Raw genomic sequence first — 12,395 nt, 5'->3', positions numbered from 1 at the left:
GTGAAATCCTGCAAAGCAAACTTCTACTCCAAATTGGCCACATCTATTAGAGACAATCATAAGGCCTTCTTCACATATGTCTGCAGCCTCAAAAGGAAGCATATAGAGCTGTTCAGAACTGGTGGTGAAGGACACCACATATACAAATGCCATAGATATAGCAAACTGTATGGCTGACAAATTCAGCAAAAACCTCACCACTCTGTCTCCCCCTTCAATAAATCAGGACATACCCACCACCTGCCCCCTTCCCCTTATATGTAGGGAACAGGTCATCACTGCTCTTTCAAAGGCAAAAAATACACCCTCCATGGGACTCGATACCATCCCAGACTGCATCCTACATGACCTCAGGTAGAAACTTGCAGCACCTTTACATGCCCTATTCAACCAAAGCCTGAGTACTGCTTTCATCCCAGCTGAGTGGAGGGCAGCCACTGTCATCCCTTTGCATAAAGGTGGAGAGTTCACTGATCCAAGAAATTATAGGCCCATCAGTCTTTTATCCCAGTTAGGGTCGCCCACAGCCGGATCACCTGTAGACATTACACAGTTAGTACATTGAATGGCGGTGAGAGGAGCCCGCCCGCGGCCCAACCTTCCACACAGGCACACCACACACACACACACATTTAGAGGGCCAATTTGTCCATGTCAATCCACCTGCTGGATGGAGGGGGGGAGAGCACCGAGAGAGGAGGAAACCCACGACCACAGGGAGGACATGCAGCTCCGACACAGAAGAAGGCACCCCAGCCGCGCGGAGAACTGGACTTGCTGTGTGAGGGTGCAATGCTAACCACTGCACCACCGTGGCCGCCCCATAGGCCCATTAGTCTAACTAGCCTGATTTGCAAGGCCATTGAATGGGTTATCATGGACCTCATTAACAAGGACATTTTCAACATCCAAACACTTGATCCCGCACAGTTTGACTTTGTCAAGGGGAGGTGATGTCTATTAAATTTGGTTGACTTTTTCAGGTAGTCACCAAAGCCATGGATGAGGGGAAGGTGGTGCACACCACCTACCTTGACCTGGCCAAAGCCTTTGACACTACTCCCCACTCAGGCATAATAGATAAACTCTCTCAAGTAGGCATCAATCTGTATGTTACGAGACGTGTAGCAAACTGGTTCACTGATAGAACCCACCTAGTCAAAATAAGGGAAGCCACCTCAAGTAGTACACCTGTAACAAGTGGCATACCCCAGGGTTCAGTCTTGGGGCCTTTGCTGTTTGGGATTTACTTTTCTGAGGTGCAGGCCAAAACCAGTGTGCTATGGCTGGCCAGGTTTGCAGATGATTGCAAGCTGGGTACTGTCATCAATTACCCTAGTGATGTGGACATCCTCCATGAGGGTCTCACCCAAAGAAATGACTGGTGCCAGAAACATGGCCTCAAGCTGAATACCAAAAAATGCATCATCATCCCCTTTGGGGAGAGTGATGTCCCCACAAATTGACACATCAATAACAATGTCCTAAGCATACAATTGGTCGTGAGGGATCTGGGCACCCAGGTAGACAGCAACCTGACTTTTTACCACCATGTTGCTTCCATTGCATGGAAAGCTTTCTACAGGGCCCATCTCATAAGTAAGGGCATCTCATCTAGGGACAAGGGGGTCATAAAATCCCTATATCCTTCCCTTACAAGGCCGATTATTGAGTACAACACCTCTTTTGGTATGTACCTCGCAAAGCACATGCAGCAGCTGGAGAGAACACGTAGGTTCCTCAGCAGGAGAATCCACGGCCTTAGACATCTACCATACACTGATAGGCTAAAAGACCTATCCCTCTGCTCAGTTTCATACAGACTCCTCAGAGGTGACATCTGTCTGTCTAGCATACAAAGTGATCTCAGACCCCACCTTGCTGGGACTGCTGCATATCCAGAAGTCAAGCTCCACTCAAGTAACCCACATATGTGGCCTCAACCTGGTCTGTGACATCAATAGGAATTATTGGTTGGACAGATTTCTGCCCAGAGACTCTCCCATCTGTGGAATAGATAGAATCTCAGATTTTGGTGTTTACACCAAACCACTCAACTGTCAAAATTTACATTGTAGTATCCTACCGTCTTTAAAGATTTGCTCCCATAGCATCCTTGTCCTTAATATGCACTGTAACAAACCTGGTTTAATTTGTTTCAGTTGCATGTCAAAATGATACAAACACACACACACACACATGCACACAGACACACACACACACACACACACACACGCACACATATGTATCTCTCTCTCTCTCTCTCTATATATATATATATATATATATATATATATATATATATATATATATATACATATACAAACATACACATATGCACACATTAATTTTATGTATTTATTTGTTTACTTACTGACTGGAGTTTATCATACTAAAGCATTAAATAAAATGAGTTGTCTTAGTCATTAAACAAATGTAAAGCAGGATATAAAACAATCTTTTAGTGAAAACAAAATAGTCTTTTTTAGGATTTTTTCTTCTTGTCTGCAGTATTAAACAACCTCTCACTTCTATAAGAAAGCAATAACTAAAGCTAACTTAACAATTTGCAGTCTGAGAATCACATTTGATATGTCCCTTTTGACTGTGAGGCTGCTGAAAAACCTCAGTTCAGCCTTACCAAGAGCATATGCTGATTTTTTTTTACCTTATACTGAGGCCAAGTTAAATAATAACTTGCTGCAGTATTACCTCTGTCTTCAGAATAGCAGTCCTTTCACAGAACAGCAGCAAATATAGAAGATCCTAGACATAATTTACGAGAACCTTATACAAGTTCAAGAAATTCCATTATATTCCAGAAAGTTGTAATTCAATTTCATTAAACTCCTGCAGTTTTAAATTTTACTCAGAAAAGCAGCAAACTAGCAAAGTGGTTGCAAATAGGATTTTGTCTGTGTGATTTGTTTTCATTTATATAAATGTATGATTGCCTATGTGGTAAGTGATCGTTTAAAAAATATGTTTCTTGCTGGAAAAAAGGCAGGAATTGAATAATTAATGTAATATTGCTTAGGTTATATGATATATAGCAATATATGTGAAATATAATGTTTATGTTAACACAGTTTGATTATTTTTATATGAAAGTAAATTTGCCTATATCACAAGTGATAATTCAATAAAGGTGTTTGGAAAAAAATTGTTGGGACTGCTTCACAGTAGTTTCTGATTCTTTTTGAAATTAGCCTGGCATTTTAAACAGTGCCACAGTTTTAACTAAGGAGCTGATAGACATTTTTCTCATTATGCACACACCCGCAGACTTTCTTCCAAATGCTTATTCTCTTAGCAGGTTATCTAATACAGATATTTCAGACTTCATAAACGTTAACAAATCAGGGCTGAAATATCTACCCCCTTTTACAAGACCACCTGATCTATCACAGCGACATTATTGCTTCAAGTTGAAGCTGTAGGAAAACCAGGTGCTAATATTAAGTATTTGATGAAAGCAATATCCAGTGTTAACGTTTAATCCTGAAGCTTTTACCCTGAAGTTGTGTGAACAAAAGTAATAAAGATCGCGGATATAATTGCTGACATGACACAATAATGATTGCCAGTGTCACTTAGTTTATACAGATGTGCATTTTAACACCGAGTACCATTGACTCAAAAAATATGAAGTAAAAATAAAACAATAAGTGAGATCCCTGCTCCAACTCACTTTTGACCTGAAGACATGACACCTTTAACTGCCAGTGGAACAAATAATATGTGTTACCATTACAAAATTATCACAATGACTTACATATATTATTGTGCCTATTCACACTATATACTATGTATGTGCAAACTATACGTCTCAGATAAGCAGAATTATATTTTACATTACCCAGTGACCTTCCAATGCTGACAAGACTTCATTTTTCTTTTTCAGTTTCCCAAATACTTGATTGAGACTTCCTCCAAAGAATGGCTGTGAAAAGAAAAAAAAATTATGGCATGTGAACACCTGAGAAATAATTATATTAAAATCATGACAAATACATTAAACCATAGGTTAAGTTATAAAGTAAGGAATCAGGAGTGGGTATGTTAAAAAAAAATCACAGGTTATGAAACATATCTATCTGTATAGACCTGTCTCTTTCTCTCTTTCTCTGTATATGTATGTATACCTGAGTGTCATGTGTTTGGTTGACAATTGCTTTGGTCATCGACAGTTGGAAGTACAGGGTTGATTGGCTGAATGTCTGATTTATCGAGCAGATATTTTGTCGAATGTTTGTTTCATCAAAACAGGTGAGTGGGATGTATTCTATCTGTGCACGGGTGTATGTGTATGTGAATGTGCTAGCGTGTGTGTGTGTGTGTGTGTGTGTGTGTGTGTGTGTGTGTGTGTGTGTGTGTGTGTGTGTGTCTCTGTGTGAGCATTTGCTAATATGTGTGGCTTAGGGTTAGAGCAAGTGAGATAGATAAAGGAAAGGATTAAGATTGTGCGTGATTGTGAGTGTTAAGGTTTTCTATCTGGGTTAGGGTTAGGCTGGAAGATATAGCTAGTATGTGTGTGTATGGTCAGGTCCAACCTGTCTTGTGTAGTATTATGGGAAGTGATTATTAAAGTTAAGATGCATGTTAGGGTTAGTGGCTGGGAAAAGGGGCAGGGTTAGGGTTAGCACTATTAATACAGTGAAGCAGAGGGAAGAAGAACCCCTTCTCTACTTTAGTAATGTGTGATGGCCCTTAAATTAAATGTGCCCCTAACCATAACATGCATCTTAACCTAAAAAAGCCCATCCTATAGCACTATCACTATTTAAACACATTTTTGCATTGGAAAATGAACTTAGTTTTGTTGTATACAGTGTTTAATCCTATCCAGATTTTAATTTTGCTCCTGGTAGAGGTCTCTCCACCTAATTTACTTATGTCACTGTTTACTTGTTTAAACCTGTTTTATTTTTTTCAATTTTTAACAGATTTGCATTATGTATTACAGTATTTCTGTAAGCACAGACACTGATTGATATGTAGCTTAATCATTACTCGCTGTATCTTACTATTTTTGGCTATGAATACTTAACACAGTGACTCAAATGGTCCACATGGATCAGTTCACTATCTCATGCAGCAATCATAAATGAATAAATACATAAACTAGTAAATGAAAAAAATAGTCTTTTATTTAAATTATCCAATAAAAGATCTTGGAGGGAAGAATCCAAAACAACAAACAAATACTTGTGTAACCAGCCACACCTGAAGAGAAAGCACCCCAGCCCAGAACTGTACTACACAACCAAGTGCAGTTAGGCAGCAATGCTAATCATGGCACCAGAGGCTAGAAAGGTACTATCAGTTACCAGGAAGAAGGAAGGCAGTGGTGATGGACTAGTCTATTTCTGAAAACAGAACTTAGCAGCATATCTCAGGAAATCAGATAAAGAATCAGTGCATTTTAAATCTTGTTTTACTAGACTACACACACTTGTACAACTTCCAGATGACAACATTAGTCTGAATGCTAATAACGCAGATAATGCTGTAGAGAAGTCGCAAGACGGCAGGAACAGTCAAGGGTACAGGGCTACTTGCTGCTGTGTCACATTTAATAAAGGCAAACTAAAGAGGTGCAGATAAAGCTGTCATACAGAAGGCCTTATTACTCATGGAGGACAATATGATGGGATATTGTGATGACAGGAAGGAAAGAAAGACAGAAAGAATGCATGAAACTAGGCAAGTAATGCATCACTAATTAATCAAGTGGGATGCAGAAGTATCCACCAAATCTGTCAGTTCCTGAAAAGTGACAGAAAGGCATAATTCATACCACACACAAATTCTACAGTAATAGGAGCAATCTTATTTAAAAATAATTTAACATTTATACCTTTTATTCATCCCCTGAATACATACTGACCTTTAGTCGGAAGTCAATCTCTGCACTGTAACTATTTGTCTCACATTTCACTGATACCGTCCCACCAAGTTCTGACATCAGTGTGCCAGATAAAATACCTAAAAGAATCACATCATAAAGATTAATAAATGTTTGTGCTGTTAGGTAGATAACTATAGAAGCTGTATATAGGTGAATATTACAAATAAGCAAAATGTTACTCTCCTATAATAGCCATTGAGTTGGATTCCAAAACAGTTTATACTCAGAGAACATGTTAGCCAAGCTTTGAAGGCTCAACAAAACATGAATCACAGCAGGAGAATAATTCCATTTAGCACTGCTTGCATGCAGGGTGACACTGGTATGAAGGCTATGGCAGATCTCAAACCCCACAGTATACAGAGGGATTTTACACATGGGCAGAACACTCGATAATGTGTGTGATTCATGATACTGTAGCCACTGTACAGCTCGTTAGATATATTTACATCACAGTGGGAGTTCTGCCAGTTTGGGTGGCTGCAGGCAGCTACTGATACTACACATTCTCAGATACAATGCAATGATGTGCTAATGCCTCCTGGACCCTGTATTCTGCATTAAAATTTGGGTCTCACATGCACATTACTACAGCAGCCCAGGGTGGTATTTCAGGCTGTGTACTTCTGTTTAGCTGTTAGCCCCTGTGTCTGCCTGTGCTGTAAAACAGCTGAGGGGAAGCTGTGGTGTGCACATGTCACTACTGCTGATTTTCATTACCGGTACACTATTTTTGAGTATTAAGTGTACAGAATTAAAAGTATGTTTACATTAAGAATATTTTAAAATTGTAAGCACGCAACAGATAAATGATTTGTTCAATCATTTCATTTATTTTCTTACTTAATATGCATCAGAATAACCAATAACACTTGGTTTGTAACTCTACCTGGGGAAGTAAAATTTTTTATAATCTATTTTGACTGCAAAACTATAACGGTGGAACTATAATAAGAAAAAAGAAATTTAAAAAAATGTAATATGACCTAGCTGCAAGCTTAATATACAGAACAATCCCACTGTTATTATTATTATAATCATCATCATCATCATCATTTTTATGGTTGTTGCCTTAAGGAAATCATTTTTCCTCTGTATTTCACTTATGTCCTGACTCCAATACAAACTGAAGAGAAAAACAGACTTTGCAGTACTATTGAGTTTGCTGCTTATTTGCAGATACCAATAACAAATACATTGGATAGGTCAGGACTGAGAATCAAGTTTCATATGAAGCTAGTGGTGGTGGCCCACATTAGAATACATGCATGTGGAATCACACACACACAGGGAGGGTGAGGATACCTTGTAGTGCTGTGGCTCCTTATGTTAGCCATAAAATAGACTCCCAGGATTCAATAGATCTCTGTGCAAGAATAAGACTTCTTGCACGGAGTGGATTGTGTCTGTGCAGCACAGCAGCATGCCTTGCATATTCACAAAGCTCGCTGCTGTATAACCTACACAGACATAATCCATGAACGAGTGCACAGGGAGTTTTACAACAGTGCCTGCACATGTCACTCACCCCCTGCACTCAGAAAGTGCCGTTACAACACTTTGAAATGTAAACAACAGTGTTTGTGGACATACTGCACAATGGTACAGATATTCGCAGAATGTCCAGAGTTTTGTCTCACATATCTGGCCAATGAAGGCTAAAATAATATATAATGACAGACATTAGATTTACAGACTTCAGCCACTTCAGAAAATTCAAATGCAAAACCTATTATTCTACCAACTTTAAAGGTGTGTAAGAGAAAATTTCAAAATCGTCCCTATTTTTGTTCCTTTGTCCCCTAATTACTTATGGCTTTGTCCATATTTCTTGTTCAAAGAGGTTGGAGGTATGCGCATACCCCTAAAGTGAGAAAAAGTTAAAATCCATGTTAATTTTTTTTATTATGATTCCAAGTAACATCTAAGCATAGCTGAGTGGGTGTGCGTGTTGCGCAGCTGTGTTTAACATAGCTTAAATATCCAAAGTAGCTAAATAGAAATTTACAAGTAAAGTTATCAAAAAGCGATAGTGTAGTGGTCAGAGCTTCTGCTGTGCATGTAGACATTTACGGTTCAAGCCCCAATGAAAGCTGTTCACTTTTACATGTAAAAGTAGTATTAATAGTCTTAAGTTTTATTAAATGAGGTAGTAAATAATATTTATCAATCAGGGTAGTGTAGCATGTCTAAAATTGAGGTGTCAGCCCAGAAAAGATGTGAAACCCCCTGATAAATACAAGTGCCCCATACAGTATAGTCATACAATAATAAATGTAAATGAAAGCACATGGGGGGGGGGGTCTCATGGAAGGTAAACATAAAATTATAATATGTCAGTAATGATGAATGAATCCCATACACCTGATAATCTATAAAATGAAATTTGAGCAATGCTAACTAGTGCTCAGCTCTGCTTAGCTGGTGTAAGCATTGCTTAAATATAAATGCTAAGCAATGAATAGCCCAGCTAAGCGGGTTTGCACATTGGTAAGTAGTGCTCAACATCTGATCCCTTAAGCACTGCTAACTTTAGCTAAGCGGGTTTTTTGCATCACTTAGCTTAGCTCATCATATTCAAAAACAGTCCAATGATAGCAAAGGGTGGGAAATCAGCCCTATTTAAAGCTTGTAGGCAGGAATACAGCACATAACTAGTTGTAGCTCATCAATGCAGGCACTATGGCTGGAGTTGGTGAGGGATCACACTTTCAGGTGCAATGCTAGGGCATTCAGGTGTCCATGGTCATGGTTGGACTCCAAGTGAAAGATCATAAGGGGAGACTGCTGGAGGGCTACTTCCAGGGCTCCCAATACAACATGGAGGCCTGGGACTGTCTTACACATGATCTCACCAGTGTCACTGGTATCCCTCGGACTGGTGAGCAGAACCGCCACCATTTCACTGACCTCAAGCATAGGAAGAGGGAGCTCTTGGTCTAGTGGGTCAAAGATGCATGGGGAGGGAATATCCCAGATGTTTGTAAGTATCAGTATTAATTAGAGTTTGCCAAAGTCCAGCCTGTGTATGTGATGGATAGGTATGCATAAATGTTTCTCTATCTCCTGTACAGCTGCAGATGAGAGGCTACGAACGTGGATGCCCATAGCAACAGGTTGCTAAGGCTGCTTCGCGAGGCTGGTGAGTACAAATCTAGCTTGCAGTATTCAGTGCAAATAAATAGAAAGGAGTAGAATGTCAACTGCCTGTAGGTTAAAATGTGTATTGGTCTGTAATGAATAAATGAGACATTAGCAGAGTAATACTGATGTACAGGGTATATATCAATAAACGTGTCAGTACCCTTCAATAAAACTAAAACCCCAGACTGTTGTGTTTACTTTGCTATGTGGTAATATGAATCACAGGTTCTGCACAGCAACTATGGCTCTGACAGCATTAATCAACTGAGGCTCATCTGACAATTAGTACAACAGGAGATTAACTATATGGAATGTTCCATGTATCAAGATCTGATACCTGAATAGTAATGTTGTGTTAACCATTGTTTCCAGATTGTAATATGTCAAAGTAGTATTACACAGTACAAGAACTATCCTCCATGCAAGAATGCCCAAATTACAAGGTTAGATTGTCCAAACAAGAGAGTATTAGGCAGAAAACACTCAAACAAGAAACAGAAGTTCCCCAATAGCTCATTGTGATGAAACACAACCTTGTTGTACCTTTTCTCACAAACAGTCACGGTTCAAATTCCGGGAGTGGTAGTAAGCTGTATGCATAATTTCACCAAAGAATATGTGAATATGTATAGAAACAGTAGTGTTAACAGATATTTCTTCCACAGCTCTGCCAGGTAAGGCAATGTTTATACTAGCTGTAAGAAGGTTGTACTTATACACTGTGTACAACACCCACTGTTGAACCCCAAGTCTGCAAATGACAGGAAGAGAAGTACATACACCAAGCAGTCTCCTCCGATAAATGTCCCTCAAGTGTCACACTGTCACGGCTCCTGGTCACTGCTGCCAACACCCAGGGTGACAGATAGAAATCAAGGTGGAGTAAGGCAGCAGCACACATGCACACAGCATGAGTGCAGGGCACCCCTGTCAGTGTCACATATGTAATTTTGAATATGTGAATATGGGTAGAAACAGTCAGGTAGTGTTAACAGATATCTCATCCACAGGTCTGCCAGATAAGGAAATGTTTATATTAGCCTTAGAAAGTCATTAATAATACAATGTGTACAAACATACCACTGGACAACCCCTGACCATATGTAGATGTTAAGTGAGGTCATACCTGGAGAGTAATCAGTACTGTAATGATCAGTGCAGTTGTGAACAACTGAAGCATATACAGTTGTTAATTGCCATCTTTCTCTCCCCCCCACCCTATCTGCACCAATAATTTATACACATAAATCAAAGGTTATGTTTTTCTCCAAATCTACTGTTGGGACATATGCCCTATTGTTCTACAACTATTTAAGTGTTTGATTATTAATGTACCCTGGTCAAATACTATCAGTGGTGGCCTGTTGCTATCAATGTAACTTGCATGCCATTATAAAGGCCACTGTGGTTCCATATATGCATGTGTTCTGTTTGCTATGCAACTGTTTCAAATCTGTTTTGTGGGGTCAATTGGAACACCCCTGCATGCTGTTATAACTAATCTTGGAATGTGTTGTTCTTGACTAACCAACATATGTTGTAAAACCTCAATACCATAGCACATCTGGGAAGGCCGATCCCAGTGGATTCACCTGTCCCACCTCACCTGGCTGTGGTACCAGGCACCAGCATGTCTGGGACACAACCTGGGACCTCCTTGTCCACTGGTTCTGCACCACCTTCGGGTGGAACCCCCTCAGGGGATGGGGCCTGGATGGGGCCAGGGATGGGAGCAAACAGGAAACCATCATTCTCTAGTCAGGTCCAGGGTTTAGTGTGTAGAGAGGGAGTTTGGAGATCAGCTATGCCAGCTTGAGGGCCACTTGGCACATTTTTCAAGTCAGCTTGCCCCTCCAGTTCAGCCCCAGCACAGCCACCTTTGGGGCCGTGAAGGTGCAGTGGTGACTGCCCATGGGTGGGGAACTCCATCCCACTGTATCCATTTGGAGGCTCATGGGCATTTGATTCACAACCACCCTCCCAGTCCAAGATGTTTACCCCCCACATGTGTCATATACCACCCCTGTCTGCTGTCTTGTCTGTCATGTCTGTCTTCCTACCCAACTTACCTCCCCAAATATACCTACTATCCTTTCCCAATATCCCACTCTCACCTTAAAAAAAATGGGCATCTGTTTCCAAAAAAAAAAAAAAAATTACGCCCCATACATAGCTGTCCATTTTGCACACGTGTCCACTGGACACCACATGTAATCTGCTGCAATTGGCGTGAGAACACATTACTGTTGTCCTCACCCCTCTCTCAGGGGTTTGAGTGTCCAAATTCACCTTCAAATTCTGTAGACATTCACAACTGTTGCTGTTGATGAAATGGACAGCTATGGACCTTCCTTACACCCATCCTGCTCATCCCCAGCTATCTTTCATATTGTTTTTTCCTCTGCATGCCCCTTTCTTCACCACTATCCTATCATCCCTTTTTCTTTTTTTTTAAAGAATTTAGAGTGGGAGTAAGTGGCAGTAAGCGAGTTTGCATGAAGCTAAGTAATGCCTGCACAGATTAAGCACCTGTACAGTTTAACTGTGGATTGGCTTCGCTTCGCATTGCTCAAACCCACGCAAACCCGCTTACAACTGCTTAAAAGTGCCTTAATCACTCTGTATCCATTAGCCACGGTTCTGCCCAGCAACAAAATAATCAGCACTGCCAAGTCTCAAACCCCTCAGGACCCTGTACACCATAGTCAGAGCAGTGTACCACTATACCATCTGAGCTATAGTAATGACTGCTGCTTTTTCAAATATATCATTCAGTACAGGTAATGAATAGTAGGGAACAAACACTGTGGAATCAGTCATGTTTAGTATATATATATATATATATATATATATATATATATATATATATACATATGCATATAGATGTGTATGGTGATAGATAAATATGAAAAAGTATATACCTCAGAAATATTGAGATATACATATAAAACAAATACATATAGAATATATACATATATATTTTATATAACTATATGTATAGAAATATATAAAAAGGAATTATATATATATATATATATATATATATATATATATATATATATATATATATAGATGCTCATAACATGTAGTAGAGTCATACCTCAGCACCATACCTCTCCACCTCTCTGCGCAAGAATTCTTGACAAAAGCTGTCAATGGGTCAAGACAAGGGAAATAATGTCAGTACTGCAGTTATAAATGTAGAATGTTGATACAGTAACAGGGTATGTGTCAGCATACATGTTCTGAGGGATGTGAGTTCTGAAACTGAAATGTATCTCATCATTTACAGACAGAAATCCTCACATCATCACAGTGATTTACCACAGAAATGAAAATA

The 12,395-nt window shown here is 39.6% G+C and overlaps 1 protein-coding gene across 1 annotated transcript in view; it reads right to left on the bottom strand.

Annotated features, from left to right (window-relative positions):
• LOC122815004 (oxysterol-binding protein-related protein 8-like) overlaps positions 1-12,395 on the bottom strand; it is a 210,538-nt gene that overhangs the window by 25,217 nt on the left and 172,926 nt on the right. Inside the window, exons 11-12 of the mRNA XM_044087257.1 lie at positions 5,891-5,988; positions 3,860-3,943 (exon numbers count right to left, since the gene is read on the bottom strand). Of these exons, the coding sequence (XP_043943192.1) occupies positions 3,860-3,943; positions 5,891-5,988 (182 nt within the window). The remainder of the gene's footprint in view (positions 1-3,859; positions 3,944-5,890; positions 5,989-12,395) is intronic.

Source organism: Protopterus annectens, chromosome 11.part0, assembly GCF_019279795.1.
Source record: "Protopterus annectens isolate FY-2018-M chromosome 11.part0, PAN1.0, whole genome shotgun sequence".
Classification (NCBI taxonomy): Eukaryota; Metazoa; Chordata; order Ceratodontiformes; family Protopteridae; genus Protopterus; species Protopterus annectens.
The sequence above is the reverse complement of the archived record's forward strand: the minus strand, read 5'-3'. Positions and strand labels throughout refer to the sequence as shown.